We start from the raw sequence: 17,840 nt of genomic DNA, 5'->3' as shown, positions 1-17,840 counted from the left end.
TTTCAAAACATCACGGATATATAAGACTAAGGAATTGGGTTGGAACACTTGGATATACATGAAAAACAAAGGTTACTTCATATCTGCCACTGGCGAAACCGCGGATGCAAGGAAAATGCCTATTTTAAATTAAAGATCAAGAATTCGAGTGACTTTCATCCTGTTACTCTGCAAGAGTCTGGGTACGTAACTCGACGCTCAGCTAGTCACTTCCGGCTGAAAACTAGTCCGCCATTAGTCCCTATCCCGAGCAAGACAGAACAAAATTAACGCTGTCCTCATACCTGCACCTATGTCCCTGAATGCATTCCTTCCCTTTAGGTTTTCCAGCTAGAATTATACATTTGTCATGATATTTGGTGGCGCGTACAAACTGCTACTCTTAAAGCCAGTACAACAGCAGTGCCTCAACGTGAAGAGCTGTAAGTATTCTCCCTAAAGATACTGCACGCAACTGCCGTCAGGCAATTCACTGGAGAAGGGAGAACTTCGTGGAAAATAGAAATCTGAGACGCAAATGTTGCCAACAACCGCATTTTCGAAAGCAGGACAGCGGTTACAGGCAAGATCGCCATGAGGCCACTGCATCCCAAGAGACGGAAATCCGCGGAAGGCCTATGCACAAAGGACCTTCATGGCCGAACGTCTCTGCTGTAGAAAAAACACCTGAACGATACTTACTTTTATCACCGATAAGTCTATTTCATGTGGTCGCCAAGCGCCGTCGTCGTGGAACAAGAAGCAGCCCTACACGGTTCGCAGTTGCGGTTAGAAATACGTGGTGATGCCGATCATGGTCGAGGGGTCTACGACATGAAATGCCTTCACCCGCGGGTTCGAATCCCAATCGAGGCATGGATGTCTGTGTTTATTCCGTATTAGTGTTGTCCTGTGTAGGCAGCGGCCTTGCGACAGGCTGATCCCCCGTTAAAGGAATCCTAATGCATGTCTATAATTTCATAATTCATTTCGAATAGGAACAGACCAGAAAGCCTAATTTGTCAAGGTACGTAGAAAACGAAATTTACATCGAGTCTGCAGTAAATATTCGCAATTCCAACAGCCGGTAATGATCCGGGCGATGTGCCAAAACAGACGTCCTTCCAGGGTTCACAGACCCAAGATTAGATCCTGGAATTCTTAAAGCGACTCAGGTTGCTTTTTTGTGGGAACATGTGGGCCGCTACTGTCAGCCTAAACCATCTCTGAGGATGGGTCGTCATCAGATAGTGACGTCGATTCTTACGTTATATTGAGAAAGTTAATGTATTTTATTTTCAACAATTACTGGAAATCAAATCGTCACACCAGACATTTAGGCAACACGCACGACTTACCTTCCGCATGACGCGCTCTCAGCGATACTTCAGATGGAAAATGAAAGCCCACATCTCGCGTAACCCTGTCAGAGATGCAGGCTCTATTCTCAGACGGCTTCATGTATTGGAAATCCAGTCGGAACCGTCCACTTCTAGTCAAATGGTTGAGGACACAGCTTTAACATCACGATTACGAACTCCTCATACGTCATCCGCATAATCATCTACGCTTCTGTGTGGGGGGGGGCTCTACAGCCCTTTGCACCTTTGCCGCTTCTTCAGTTTCTTAATCCTACACACAGTCGGTAGGGTTCCTTGGACGGGGGATCAGCCCGTCGCAAGGCCGCTACCTAGATACAACACAAACACACAATAAACGCAACAAATACATCCATGTCTCGAGTGGAATTCGAACCCACGATCCCAGCGTTCGAAGACAGTTCATGCCTTAGACCGCGCGGCCACTGTGATCGGCTTAATAACTACAGCCGATATAATAAATTGAATTCTGGCATCTTAAATTTACAGCTCTTTACTGCATAATTAATCTTTGTATCTCGTTGCTTTGCGAAAGTTACTTCAAACCTTCATCTGCAGCTCCCACAAGAGCAGCCCGACACACTTTCAGACAAACGTAGCGGTACGCGTTTCCAGCGGCCGTATTAAAATTCGCTTTTGGCTAAATAATCCTTGGCTCAGTGCAGTGAGTAAACAAAGATATAGACAAACCGTTTCTTTGTACCGTAAAGGAACCTCCTGTTCCTCGACACCACGGTACGCGCTCAACATACACGTACACGTTGACAAGGACACGTCAATTTTGCCAACTATGGCCATTACGATCTAACACAAACCAACTCACTAACGTAAACCTCAAGCAGTCGCCCAATTCCCCACCAATTATGAAACCTAAGGTTCAGTACCGCGTTCACAACAGCCCGCTACTTGCCCCTATCTTGCGCAAGCTGCCTGATCCATTCTCTCGCAGTGTGCGAAGTGTTCACCCAAAATCCACGGAAATGTTAAAGGGAAAAGTGTAAAACTGCCCTGCTCTTAATTCCTTAATCACTAAGCCACGAAGACATATGTGTATGAGGAAGTGGAGGTATAGTTCCACGTTTCTTGACATCGGCACTGGATGGAGGTGAGTTGTGAGCGTCACGCCCCGGCCGCTTTATCTCCGGGGAAATCGCCCCAGGTACCCTTTGGGTAAGAGATTGGGTGGGCCACAGCACCGGTCTCGACGCTGTGGAAAAGAGAAAAATCTTGATATGCTGGGAATCGAACCCGGCCGTCCAGCCCGTAGCCCGTCGCTATACCGACAGAAGAGAGCTATCCCAACTCCTCTTATGGAAATATTATTCTTATTATCTATGTCTAGATTATCCAAGTGGTCTCTTCAGGATTTTCGATTAACGTTTTGTGTTCACTTCGCATGTCCCCCGTATGCACGCCCATGCAACCCTGGAGGACCATGAAACCAAAGAAAAGAAGCAACCTCATAACACGTTACAGAACAACAAGGAAGCTATGAACAGCGCAAATGGTACAGCCCCCACGGCCTCCGCTCGTAGTGACCACAGCGGCTACCCTATCGCATGCAGTAGAGCATTATGCTATAAGCCGGAAGTGCAAGTCCCGATGAGGTCACTGGGCCTAATCCTTCCAGCCGCACTATGCCCCTCGGGTCGACTCAGCCTCTAACAGAAATGAGTAAATAGCGACCGGCGCGTAAGGCTGACAACCTCACCGCCATCTGTGAGCCGACTGTCTAGAAGATGTGGGAGCCTCGACGTCTCAGAACCATATGGGTCTCCACGGCCTGTTAGAGGTATTGCTTTTTACATTCATATGTACGTTAGCAGATACAATTGGCCGCACCGTAGCTCAGGCGGTTAGTGGTTGGATTCCCACCGCTACGACCCGGGTTCGAGCCAGGGTCTGGTAATGTGGGAATTGTGGCGGACAAAGTGGCGCCGGGGCAGGTTTTCTCAGAGTACTTCGGCTTCCAGTGCCAATCTTCAATTCCACCAATTGCTAAACAATCACCATCATCTGGAGCTGGTACAATAGGCCAGTAGATGCCGCAGTACCAAGTGGACTTAGCCTCACCCCACTAAGAACAAGGAGAAACAGCGGTAATTGCTAAGCTGATAATTTTATTGAAGTTACTGTTCTTCGGCTTTACGAATTACGCCACCAGGCCCGGTGCAATTCAGAATTAACTGCTGAAACTGTAAATCTAAATACATATTTGGAAGGACGCCTTGCAGGAGGGGACACTTCCTATTCATTATTTAGGAGGATATCGAACCAAGCAAGGCACAGTCACTCGCTGCTTGTGTGGAGCGGGAACCGCTACGCTAGAGCATAATGCCTTAACTCATACAGAACTGACTTAATGAATTATAAATAACAGTTCACTTCCTGATATGCGGTCAAGAACAAGGGCAACACACACACACACCCATGACCCCAGTAGGATTTGAATCCACAATGCCAATGTCCAATTAGTCAGAGACATTATGCGCCTTCTACTGCGCGGTAAGTGATCGAAACCGGTCACGGTAGCCGAGCGGTCTAAGGCATGTACTGTCTTCGCTCGCTCGGAAACCGGGATCGTGGATTCGAATCCCACTCAGGGCATGGATGTTTAGTTTGTGTGTGTGTGCGTTTTTCTGTGTTTGTGTACAGGTAGAGGCCTGGCGACGAGCTGATCACCCGCCAAATGAGTCCTACCGAATGTGTAAGCTCTAGAAAAACCGAAGTGAACGGAGAAGTTCATGGAGGTAGGCCTAGGCCCACTGGGGCTGTAGTGCCAAGAAAAAAAAAGTGATCGAAAATTACTTAAGTAGACAGAAATGCTTAGAAGTAAACAAGGCCATTAATCGCCGACAAATTCCAGCTGAAAGCAAGCCCTTGCAATAGGTATCAAAATGTTCCGCGCCGATGAGAGGACGAAACGTCCAAGAATTCAGTGCGCGACTTATTAAGCGACGTTATGTATAATGCATGTGAATGTGTACTTACAGGAAAGAATCCTGGGGGCATGGGGCCGCCGGGCAAGCCATCGTTTGGCGGCATTTGGCCCAACGGACTGGGCGCCGGGCCGGCATTCTGAAACAGAATCTCTCATCAGACACAATATTAATACGTTAAAAATTACACCCCAAAACAAATCCGTCTACAACAAAAGGACATTTTGCAAATGAACCTCTAATTATATCTGTATCCACCATTTGCTTTTCCTGAAGGTTGCACATATACAAGCCCCAGCACGGAATACATACGACAGCCTGTAAACATACTATCACGTGCAGGGGTTTGGGCGTGACTTTTGGACGGGGTTTTGGATTGGATTTACTGGCACCTTACACATTCACACACTTCGGGACTACAGGCAATAGAGCGCGGTCGCTATTCTACGAGTACACACTTTCCAGTTCACAGTGGCACACGCAGTAGGACACTCAATCTTCTCTAGCCGTATCCAGGCAACGGATTTATAAGTCTCACTACGACTTCAAATCACATATAAAGTCTTCTTTTCACAGCCCAAATCCCTTTCTTGTCCTTATCCTGCCACTGCCTATTCCTCTGCTCCCAAGCTCATATCCCGGCAGGCTGGCGTCTCGAAGGTCGACTCTCCGCTTCACTCTGTTGGACTCTTCTATCCTCGTACTCTCAACTAAGCCNGTGTGGGGGGGGGGGGGTTATAAACTATATCTCCGATTTTGACGGTTCCCAGGCAGTGTCCGCTTGTCCTTCTGGTATAGGTAGAGCATATAATCAAGTCAAAGTCACATTGCGACTGACGGTCAGTCAGTCAGTAAGTCTTGATGTCGAGCACCCTCCTTAGGCTCATGACCAGATATTTCTTACTCTTTGACAGTTACGGTCTTGTCTTTTTTTGTGGGCGCCCTCTCTGACGTGAGGACGGGTCTGACTTTTCTATATGCTGCTGATCCTTGCCAGCGCAGTCTTTCTCGGGTCCGAGTCCCTTGGTACTCGAGACCATACGAGGGGAGACCCAAAAATAACCGGAATTTATTTTTGTTATTTTTTATTTCTGCATTTTTATTGAACTATACAGCGTGATTCAGAAAGATGGACACAATTTCAATTCGCTATATTTCCTGAACTGTATGTTGCATTTGAATTCTGTAAAGTACATTTGAAAGAGGATGCTGTAAAGTTTCTAGTACTACCGCTAGTGCCCTCCATCACTGCGTCAGTTGTAAGTGAGATGCCTACTATGCAACACAAGATTTTTTGCATTCGTGAGTTCAGTAAAAGTGAGTCTGCGACTGCGGGGCACCGTGCATTTAACATCCAACCTCCAACGAGGAAGAGCATTTATCGTTGGAATAAACAATTTGATTAAACTGGCTCTCTGTGTAAGGGTAAAAGCCCGGGCCGATCGCGTGTATCGGAGGAGAACGTGGAGTGCATTCGAGTGAACTTTAAGCGCAGCCCAATGAAGTCAACCCGTAGTGCTAGTAGAGAACTTGGACTATCGCAAACAACTGTGTGGCGTGTACCACCTCTTCCCACAAATTTGAATGACCTAAGAAACTGTATCACAGCTGGGGTGAACTCAGTGACGCAAGATATTTGTCATCGAGTGTAGGATGAATTCAGCTACCGTCTAGATGTTATCCGTGCAGCCGGAGGGGGGCACATTGAACATCTATAAATTTCCATGTATGTATAATCAAATGTAATTTACAGACTTCAAATGCAACATATAATTCAGGAAATATAGCCAATTGAGATTGTGTCCATCTTTCTGAATCACCCTGTATATTAGTCCCCTTCAAAGTATTGTCCATGTGCATTAATGCACTTGTCCCAACGCTTTTGCCANTCGTCGCACACTCTCTCGTAATCTTCGTAACACATCCAGGTAAAAATGTTGGTTCACTGTTTGTCCTGGCGGAACGAACTCTTTGTGGACAATGCCATTCACATCAAAAAACAAATCAACATTGTTTTCACATTGGATCGCACTTGACGCGCTTTCTTCGGTCGTGGTGAAGTTGGAGTTTTCCACTGGCTTGATGATTGCTTTGATTCTGGATCGTACCCGTAGCACCAAGACTCTTCGCCAGTCACAATTCTTTTAAGAAATTCTAGATCGTTCTGCACTTCACTCTTCAAGTCGTCTTCAAGTCGCGGAAAACACTCACGCGGTTTTCTCTTTGTTCATCTCCGAGCAAGCGAGGAACAAATTTTGCAGACACCCGTCTCATGTGCAAACCTTCGGTTAAAATCCGCTGGACCGTGCTCCACGAGATGTTCGTTTCCTCAGAAAGTTGGTCAATGGTCTTTCGACGATCTTCATCAATTGCACGTTTGATTTTGGCAATGTTTTCGTCATTTCTTCCTGTCGAAGGACGCCCGGGGCGTGGCATGTCTTCTGTTGACATGTTGCCAGATTTGAAACGGGAAAACCACTCGCAGACCTGTGATTTCCCCAAAGCAACATCAATAAAGGCTTGCCGAAGCATCCCAACAGTCTCGGCCGCAGTTTTCCCTAACAGAAAGCAAAATTTCACGCACACTCTTTGTTCCTTCTGGTCGGCCATCTCACTAATCGCCAAAGGGTTGAAGCAGGAACGCACACAACAGAGCACCACAGACTTAACTTAACAGCACTTAACTCAGACTGACGCCAGCTCACTAACAGCCGCGGGAGACCCCCAGCTAACACCACCTAGCAGCACAACTAGTAACTACAAAGCATGCGCTCGCAACAGGTCGGTTCCGGTTATTTTTGGGTCCCCCTGCGTATTCATTCATTCATCAGTAATCTGTCAGATGACAGGTCCACAGTCTCTTCCAAACAGTTCCTCCACTTAATGCGATCTTCTGTTTTTGGAAAGAGACTATCCAGGAAAAGTGATAATGTGGTAGTTTTTCCATTTGCTTTCCACATCGCAGTACAACAGCCGTTTTCAAACCACTCTGGTCACGCCTGTTGCTATACGAACTTGAACCATCTCGAGCATCATTTGCTCTGTGCTTCAAGTCGCTGCTGATGACGCTGCTTCCGGCATCAGTTTTTGGTTTTTGGTGTCTCTCTTCGTCTGATGCCTACCCATTGACCTGTCCAGCAAGGGAGGCCCTGCCAGCCGCCACGCTACCGCTGGTATAGTTCTCAGGGTCCTTGACATACTCAAACCCCCTCACCACGATAAGGTGTAGACACCAACCTGCGTATATTACTGTCTCAAATTTGAGACTTCCCTTTTTGTCGCCTCCTACGACTTGCAGGGTCACGCCGACCCCGACGTCACACGGGTGTGTCTACTGCCAGCATATAATCGTCTGCCTGTGTCCTGTTATAAATCCTTGGCACGGACCACACAGAAAACAACCTTTACTGTTTAGGAGGCGTGTTTACTAGTCCATTAACTAGGAATGGACGTCCTTCCGTTGCATGCGTTTGCTTCGCAGGCATTTGTTTACCCAGTCATTTCCTAGAAATGGACATACACCTATACAACGGACTCACAGGGCGCCTGATTAACATGAAAAACTTAACATCCTTACTCTGAGACCAGTCTGAGACCAGGGAGATGAAGCCCTGACATTACGTAAAAATCGAAACTCGATCGTTCTGTTATCTTGACTGACTAGTCAAATCGTAAAAGTAAGTAAAGGTATCCCTGTAACAGGCCGTGGAGGCCCATAGGGTTGTGAGATGTTGAGGTTCCCACTTTTTCTAGACAATCGGCTCACATATGGCGGCAAGTTTTTCAGCCTTAAGCGCCGGCCGCCCTTTACCCCCAAGAAAATTCCAAGAATACTCCTGGTATTGACGAGTCGACCCCAGGTCCATTGTGCGGCTGGAAGGATTAGGTCAATTGAAAAAAATCCATTGACCTCATCGCGATTTGAACCCGCGACCTTCTGGCTTGTAGCATAGTGCCTCAACCAACTACGCTACCGCGTGCCCATGTCAAAATCGTTCTCTGCCTAATTTGATTCCATAATTGGGCACTCTTCGCTATAAACGTAACCCCAAGGTCGCTGATGCAGTAGCAATACTTCACGAACGAAATGGACGAAATGGGCAATTTACAGCACCACACAGGCTTAAGGAGCAGGGGCCATGATGAACTCAGCACGTGGCTGAGAGGGAGTTCCCTCGAACAAGACAAGCCTTTCAAAGACGGATTCTATGAACAGAAGGTGGACATAAGCAGCTCAGGATCATGTCCTGTGGTGGGGCTTTCATACAGATTCACACACAGAGAGACGGAAGTTACAATTATGAAGCATTGCTAATGTACAGCTCTCACAGAAAGTTTCCTCCAGCCAAAACCCCTTTCGGTTACTTCTTTATCATCAGTGTAATAAGTGAATATACTGTCAAGTGTAGGGCGGGTTCTAATTCGGATGACTGGATTTATTAACACCTTGGTTACAAGTTCTTTTAATCACAATTAACTACAGCTCTATCGCTGATTTGCAAACTGCCAGTTGACCACTGCACACGCACTGGGATTCCCAGTCTTCACTAGCACTTCAAACCACTATGAAGCCTGCAAACCCTCTGGAACCTCGGAACTAAAAACTCTTCTGGACTCACTCCTCCAGCTTATGGCTGGCTCGTAACTGCCCTGAACTAACTCTGTCACTCCCTCCGTTCAAAGTCGAAGTCACATTGCGTCAGCCAGTCAGTCAGTCTTGGTGTCAAGCCGACTCTGGGGTTTATGACCAGTCAGTCAAAGTTCAGTCAAAAGTCAAAGTTACATTGCGACTGACCAGGGTAAGGTAGATAGAAAAGCCGACCACAAAAATTTGCTGGCCAAGATGGACGCAGATAGAAAAACCGACCATAAAGAGTTGTTGGCCAAACTAGAGGACGACAGACAGGCCAATATGAAAGCATGGCGAGGGGAAATGACCGCCATGACAGACAAGTTGGGGAGCAACAGCCACATGGAGACGATGGCCTGCCAAGAAGCAATGGAGGCAGATGCAGAGAAGATTGAACCCCATTAATAAATGATGCAGTTCGTAGTGGAGCAGAGGTCCCCGTAGTAGACGCCACGATAATGCCGGTCGGAGAACCAAGGAAACGGCGTAGGGACCGAAAACTGGCCGCGGAGCGCCGCCGACAGAAAGCGAAGGATGAAACATGGGAAAGTCGCGAACCCCAGGAGAAACTGGCCGTCGCCCGCAGAGGGAAAACACACCGTGTGAAATTGGCACGGCAAGAGAAGGCAACCTACAAGAAGATGTCCCGCGCGACAGTGGCACGACGCAAGAGAGACATCCTCGGGCCGAACACAACCCACCGTGCAAATGTGGCACGGCAGAAGGAAAGCGGCGGGAGAAACTGCACCATGGCCGTGTTTGAGTGAGGAACCCAGAGAGCAGGGCTGCTCAGGGAAGGAAAAAGAGGAACAAAGGACCGAGGGGGCAAGCGGCCGCCGTACGTGAGAAAGAAGAGGGAAACCGTGAACTACATCGAAGGGTATGGACCAGAACAGCGATCACACCTGGAAAGTGGAGAAACGAGCAAGAAGACCGTGAATGTGACCTTCAGAGGAAAGATCGCGAAACAAGTAGTCGGTACTTCAAACGGGTTACGGAAGATAAGAAAATGTACCTTGTGGAGGGGTCGACACCCTCCAAAACGAAAAAAAGTGAAACGGCCCGTATGGGAGGAACCGCAAGGGTGAATGAAAACTGAATGAGCGAAGGACGAATGTGAGGCGACGGGAGCGCTCGGGGCGAGCACCCCTGAACAGAGGGGCGGATGCGGTTGGATGAACAGCGCAGAAATGGAAGAGAGGAAGTGTCGTGACCCAAGATGTTGGCTGGTCGACTGAATTACGTTGGCCGAGCGGTAGCGTAATAACTCAGTGATGATGATTGTCAGTTGGCTGCCTGAGCGTGTATTCCAACCACAAAGAGCAAATACTCACTACAGATTATAGAGGATTTACTGAGACTGTGTGTATATTACATACAAGCGCTGGCGGACGTAAGCCTGGCCAGCCTTCTCCTAGCTCCAACCCAGACCAAGTGCCCCCTTCAACTTCTCTCTTGTTCTTAAAACCTAATCTAAACTAAGCTTGCAGCCCAATGTCTCGAGACATGAACCCTCACGCAGATCAAGTTACACCAGCGGTTGTTGAAGGATAGGTCCCAGACGAAACACTCCATGACTCCACTAATTTATGAAAATGGCAGGGGTAGATATAACATTTTTTTTTTTTTGTGGAAGCAGGTCAACCTCTTGACGTGCTATAAATTTTAGTAGAGGGCATGACCCCAAGACATCAGACTCAAAGTTCCTAAAACTACAAGGGGTTGCGAACCTTTGCAACAGAAGAATCTTTAGGCTGTTCGGGGACGAACAACCTTTAGAAGGGAGCAATGTCACATGTTTGGAATCCAGAAGGGTTACTTCCATGGAAACGCCAGAACAGACCGTTGCATAGGAAGTAACAATAGTGATGCTGTAATTCTAACAGTGAGCATTGCATAGAGATGAGTTTCCATGGTTATAACAAAGGCTCATTGTGTAGCAACCGCCGAGGTATAAATAGCCCAGCTTCGACAAGAAGCAGTCAGTCTTGGAATAACGGCCCAAGGAGACAGTCTCGGGGCAGATGCCGAGAGATACAGAAGTAAGTCTGGAATTATAGCGGCCTCCGTAGTCTAGACGTAACGTTCCCACCTCATGACTCGTAGTACGCGGGTTCAAACCCGGCGGAGGTCGTGGAAATTTTAAGGGCGGAAAAATTCAGGGAACAAGTCCTCCTGGAGGGACTTTAAGCCGTGGGTCCCGTGTCGTAGCTTTACGGCACGTAAAAGAACCTCATACCTCCAAAGGAGGTCACTGAGCCAAATTCAAGGACATCTGCCAGGCTCTAACGCCTCTGACAGATGCGGGAAGCATTATAGATACCGCCAAGCCAGTAGAGGCCGAACTCGCTGGCTTGATCGGGACTGATGGTAAGCACCTGTATCGGTAGGGTATAGAGAGTGGTAGAATATCATAGAGGGAAGCACAATAGATCAAACTGGTCGCGGTGCATGGGGAAACCCACCCTCTCCAATAACTAAGTCTGGAATTAACCGCCGAAGGAGACAGTCTGGAAATAGCCTCCATAGAACAGAGTCGCCGTCGCCGAAAGTAGGATAGTATTCGCCGAGATATAGTGGCAGCAGTAATTGTGATACTGCAATTGCTAATAATTGTAAAGCGTGTGATTGTACAAGTGAAGCACAAAACACGTAACACTTATGACCAGATACTGAGAATCTCCTTATATAGCCGCTACACGGACCACACAGAATACGCAATTATATTATAAGGACCGCGGGCTCTTTCCCTGGGAGGTAGAGCGGCCGGGGCGTGAAGCTAACCATTCTTCTCCATCTAGTGGCAAGGCCAAGAATACTAGAGCTATGCCTCCACTTCCTCATGTGTATTCATGGCGTTGTGATTATTTAATTATGAGCAGGGCGGTAGCGTAGTTGGTTGAGACACTATGCTACAAACAGGAAAGTCGCGGATTCGAGTCCTGATGAGGTGGATTTTTTTTCCAGTTTGCCTAATATTTCCAGCTGCACTACGGCTCAGCCTCTAACATAAATGAGTACCAGGAATCTTCCTGGGGGGGCAAAGGGCGGCCAGCGCGTAAGGCTGACAACCTCACCGCCATCTGTGAGCCGACTGCCTAGAGAAAATGTGGGAGCCTCGACATCTCACAACCCTATGGACCTTCACGGCCTGTTACAGGGATAGCTTTACCTCTTTTTTACCTCTTTAGGGTCAAATTAGCTTCACCTTATCAGCTGAGCAGCATAAACAACAAATACTGTACAAACAGCGAAGATCGTCTTTTTCCAGCGCCATTCACTCTCCTCCCTTCTGGAGCGCTGAACTGCACAAACTGTGTCTTTATTCCATAGTGCAGTAAACCCGTATTAATTCTTAAGTGTCAAATAATGCAGAACGAAATACATGACAGCAGTGACAACGCAATGAAGGCTGAAATATGATGGGCATCGTTTCATATTCTCAGATGCGTCATTTCCTATGTACACGTACGTCTAATGTGAATTGGGGACCGCAGATGTGTTTCGAGACATTGCATCGCATTAGTACGGTTTTCCCGTAACATAAAGATATATACGAGTATATCCACCTCTACAGTCTAATTCCGGACCGTCCAGATCCGAGATGACATCATATACGCCCATTGTTTATGATGCCAAGACCCCTCCCCCTTCTCGATTTTCAGCAGTGGAACAAAATTCTTCTATTCTTGCTACTCAAGCTGCTGAATACACTGCGCAACCTTAAGCAGTGTCCGCTCACTTCAATAGATGGCATAAATGTAACGAAACCGCGCGCCTCTGGCGGAGGTCCGTATATACTACCTTTCCTAGCCTTGCATAACCAAACGCAGAAAAATTATTATCTGTTGAAACTTGTCACGCACGTTTCGTATAAGTTGACTGCAATTAAATCAATATTTATATTTCGCATGGTTTTCGCTAATATTTAAGAAATATGGCTTTACACGGAAGCCGGGATAGCGCAGTCGGTATAGTGACTCGCTACGGGCTGGATGACTGAGGGGTCTGAGTTCAAGTCCCTGTAGGGTCAAGAATATTCTCTTCTCCACTTCGTCCAGACCAGCTCTGGGGCCCACCCAACCGCCTATCCAATGGGTACTGGGGCCTCTTTCCCCGGCGTAAAGCGCCCGGGGCGTGAACCTGAACACTCACCTCCAACTAGTGCTCAGGTCAAGAAAATGTGGATCTAGACATCCACTTCCCCATACTTGTTAATGGCGTAGTGCTTTATTAGTTAAACACAGGGGCATCTTTACCTTCACATTACCTTGTTTTATACTAGCCAGTCGCCCGGGGTTCGATTCCTATGAGCAGACATGAATTTCTCCCTTCACCATAGCGCTCAAACCGGCTTTGAGGTCTACCCAGCCTCTTAGTCATGAGGTGGAAGATAATCACTCACCTCCATCTGGAGCCCACATTAATAATGCATGGTGCTTAATCTGCTATAGCGACAAATATATCACAGATTTTCGGTTTTCACGGCCCTGACTTCTGTATTTTGGAATCTGGAGCGTTCTTGTCTGGTAAAACGCTTTCGGCGCTTGGAGGGAACATTCTGCCTCCATCTTCGGCGTAGGTGACTTCGTTCCGACTGAATATACGTCACATTCGAGAGCACAATCTTCAACTGCACCTTACTTATACTTTTGGTAGTGTTCTAAACTGACCTCGTAGGAACAAAATCAATTTGTTCAAAAAGCACTTCTAACCCTCTGAAGCTTGACTCTAATTTATGTAACCTTTAAAAATTACCTACCTACCTTACAGAAAACGTTACATCTCCATAACAAAGACCAAGTGCTTAATGCTGTTATTCCGACAATCATACGAAAAACAAAATACACTGTGAGCAGAATGAAAATATTTTATCCCACTTTCCACATTTTGAAAGAACGAAAGTAGGCTTATGCACTCTCCATCCTGTTTGTGTCTGTTAATCTCCCCTCCCCCTCAACTCTCGAAAGCCTGGATCAGTCTTTCTGAAACTTGGTATCATGGCACCTGAGCCCATCACAATGGCGTGATTCATAAATACCTCCCATCTGTAAATTTCCGAGACGACACCAATATTGCTTGAAAGCCTATACCATAACGCGACAAATAACTTCACGCCGTATTGGGTATAGCGAATTTTATTTCACATTCGCTCATACAATCACACCCTTTACAATCTCAACATTACTGACTGCCATTGGCAGTATCACCAATATTAGACTGCAATTAAGCAGTGACTGACTCTCTGGCTAACTCTTAACTCGTAACTGCTGCCTTGAGAACTGTCTTCGGCGGCTGTGTAGTTCCCTTATAAACCCTCAGCCGGACAACGGGAAAACAGTTACGTAATAGGCACCACTGTTGTCTGACGCCGTGTTTGCCTCTTACGTAATGGGTACCGCTGTTATTACCGTCGTCTCTCGCAACCACTGTTTACCCGCTTTGCTTAGCAACCGCTGTTTACCCGCTTTGCTTAGCGACCAGCGTGCTGGGACTCGGCTCACTTCGGCTCCGCTCGGCACGTCACGGCTGGCGGGGAGGGAGGTGCGTCATCCATAGCGCAACACGTCACAATATCATGGCATCTGAGCCCATCTCAACGGCGTATTTTATAAATCCCTCCCACCGGTCTGTGTCTGCATGTGTATCCCCCCCCCGGATCGTTGCGACGCAGCGGCTAGGAGAAAAACGTTCCTGCTGTAACAAATACAAGCAACAGAAAAGTTGTTGGATGCGTTTTCTATGTGGTCTGTGTCGTCTCAAAGCAGAGTGTGTGGATTTGTGTATCCTCCTTTCTTTCCTACGCAACGGCTCGGTAAACACGTTCCCGCAGCAAAGAAAAGTGTTGGAGGCAGCGTTTTCAGTGCGGTCTGCGCCGTATCCAAGGAATGTAAGCGATTAGTTCAACACAGAAAGTCTTGATATGTTGGGTTTTTGGACTTTATCCATCGTCCTGGTTCTTAAGATAACAAATAAAAACACGACGTTTCGGAAACTGGATCTGTTTCCGTCCTCAGGTGAAGGGTTTGTCCAGTGATTGAGGCTAGCTCTTTCTAAGGGACCCAACTGAATAGGTGTTTTCCTTCACCTGAGGACGGAAACAGATCCAGTTTCCGAAACGTCGTGTTTTTATTTGTTATCTTAAAAACCAGGACGATGGAAAAAGTCCAAAAACCCAACATATCAGTGTGTTATACACCATCGTCAGAATCCTATAGTAGCTACAGAAAGTCTTGTTTGATGTTACAGAAGGTGGTACATACAACAACCAATGTGCTTTTGACGTCTGAATTCCGTGGAATAATCACATACTGCACACTGCTATTGGGTAAACCCCCCCAGGTTTCAGATGGATATCACAGAGCGACCACCAGCAACATATAATTTCTGGCGTTAATGTGAGTTCTACCTTCTGGGCTACATAGTCGTGTAGTCCGCTGCAAGACAACTGACGTTTCGCAGGACCATGTCGCCTCCATCTTCTGGCTTGCAGAGCTGAGGATGGAGACATGCTCCTCCGAAACGCCGGCTGATTTCAAAGGACTACATGGAGTTATATCCCAGGAGACAAGCTCTTCGTAACTACCACTGTGAGAGTCGCAAAACCGTACAGAAACTTTTCTCTTTATGAGCCGGGATAGCGCAGTCGATACAGTGTCTGGTTATGGAGTTCGAGTCCCAGCAGGAGCAAAACGTTTCTCCTTTGCACGTCGTCCAGACCGGTTCTTGGACCCACTCAGCCTTCTATCCAATTGGTACACGGTGGAGTCAAGCACACGTGGCTCTATACGTCTTCATGGCGCAGTGCTCAATTAGTTACATGTGGGGACAAGTTCACCTTTCTGCCTTTACTGCTTCTTTCCTCATTTCCATTCACCTTAATATTACAAACCTACATTCTGCCCCATAAATACCACTAAGCAACATGGCTCAAGTGGTAATGGTTGGGACTTGTATTTATGGTTCCCGCTTCGAATATGCCAAGGACACGGCCTACACCGACTAAGGTTTCTCGTGGTCCTCCTTAGTTCCCGTCCGCAAACACCGCATAGCACCTCAAATTAAGCCACGGCCGCTTGCTGCCACTGGGAGCGTGGAGCTGGTTTCTCAGTTTCATGATCATTTGACAGACGGTAGGACTCCTTGAACGCAAGGCATCTACCTAAACATAAGGCAACATAAACTGTCCTGTCTTAATCTGAAAGCAACATCCTGTTTATTTACTGAAACGTAACGTTTCGGAAACTGGATTGTCTCTGTCTTCAGGGCCCAATCGACAGGGCTAGTCCCTATCTCCTGGGCCCAGTCGATAGATATCGTCCCTATCCCCGGAGATAGGGACTAGATCTATCGATTGGGCCCAAATGAGTAGGTTTCACCTGAAGACGAAGATACAATCGTCTCCGAAACGTTGTGTTTCGAAAAGTAAACAGGATGTTTTTAGATAATATCCAGAAACATAAAATTTGTGTTAGGCTTTTTGCTCGAGACACATTAAACAGCTGATGCCTGGTTCGTGCATCCCGAATAGCTTCAGTGGGAACACAGGCTACGAACCTACTTATGGTTCAACTGTGTAACTATGTCCAACACCCGCGCGTTGCTATGTCATTGCTTTTGAGACAGGCCCAAGAATGCTAGAACAAACTATGTTCCCCACGCCAACAGTCACACACATGAACATCCATTCACTGAAGCCGAGTATCTCGTCCACAGCAAGCTCAGTCCGGATCTCGCATTTTGTGCAGAGAACAACAGATGCAAATCTTATGTTTGCGAATTTTGTCGCCTTCAATAAACATTTGCCGGGATTTTAAGTAATGCGACTTTCTTTTCACAAATATAACTAATATATTTCATTCTAGCGAGTGTATGACTGGCCTCTAGTTACTGTGCGTTGTATCGCTCGGCGAAGCATCTGTGTGAAAGGTAGATGGACGTCCTGACCACTCTGCAACTATTATAATGGGTGTAAATAATTTTACTCTGTGCACTACTTCATGCTTAGAACTTTACAAAAAAGTAAAAGAAAAGGGCGGCTGAAAATAGCTCGTTAAACACAAACTGTACTTTTACAACTCTAAATACTGTGGCATGTAGACCCGCTGCTAGGCAACGACCGCGAAATAAGTAACGATACAACGGCCGTTGCTAAGTAACGGCTCTGCGAACAATCATGTTTCCATGGAAATAAGAAAACATAGCAATAATGGAAGCGGTGCTTTGTACGCCGTCCATGCCGATGTTATAAGCAGGTGCAGTTAGGAGAACCTTGCCGGATGCATACCGGCATGTTTGGGAAAGCTCTGAGTGGACCTCTATCGTGAACAGCGCGGAGGAGAACAGAGCAAACTTCTGCAAAGCTGTAGATGGGACGCCGCTTTTTAGTGCTCTTTACGGCATGTACACGGTAACGCAGTCCTGAAGGTGGGTGCACAGGACGGGCAAAGTGGTGCAGTGAACAAAACCTCGTTGAAATCAACGGGCCAGGATGACGACTTCCTGGAAGTAAAGAGATGCTACAGATACGTGTACATCTCTAATGATGCCTCGCACACAGCCAAGATTCTATTAAACCATTCCCAACATCCGCAGCTGTCAAGCTGCCTCCAAAAGCAGCGTTAACTGGCAAATTCTTCGCACCTCTCGGAACTACTGACGTGGACATGGAGCACAGAACACGCTACCGGAGCAGGAAGGTCTCAGAAAATCAGGTAGGCCGCCACCAAGTGATGACTTTCATCGCCTCCAAAGCGACTTAAAAGACCAAGTCAAAGAAAAGTGCGGGTTCCGGAATACACGAAATGCAACCAGTATCACAGAAAAAAGAAACGGCGGACTATTCAGCCATGAAATCATGCCTGAAGAAAATAATCTCCTCTACTCTACCTTCTCCCCAAATTCCGAAAAGTC

The 17,840-nt window shown here is 47.0% G+C and overlaps 1 protein-coding gene across 2 annotated transcripts in view; it reads right to left on the bottom strand.

The window, feature by feature from the left end:
- LOC111863815 (single-stranded DNA-binding protein 3) overlaps positions 1-17,840 on the bottom strand; it is a 329,719-nt gene that overhangs the window by 125,559 nt on the left and 186,320 nt on the right. For both annotated transcript variants that reach the window (XM_023850528.2, XM_023850529.2), the window contains exon 6: positions 4,350-4,436. In XM_023850528.2, the coding sequence (XP_023706296.1) occupies positions 4,350-4,436 (87 nt within the window). The remainder of the gene's footprint in view (positions 1-4,349; positions 4,437-17,840) is intronic.

This window comes from Cryptotermes secundus, unplaced genomic scaffold (assembly GCF_002891405.2).
Source record: "Cryptotermes secundus unplaced genomic scaffold, Csec_1.0 scaffold1176, whole genome shotgun sequence".
Taxonomy (NCBI): domain Eukaryota; kingdom Metazoa; phylum Arthropoda; class Insecta; order Blattodea; family Kalotermitidae; genus Cryptotermes; species Cryptotermes secundus.
This window is presented reverse-complemented; position numbering and strand designations above follow the sequence as displayed.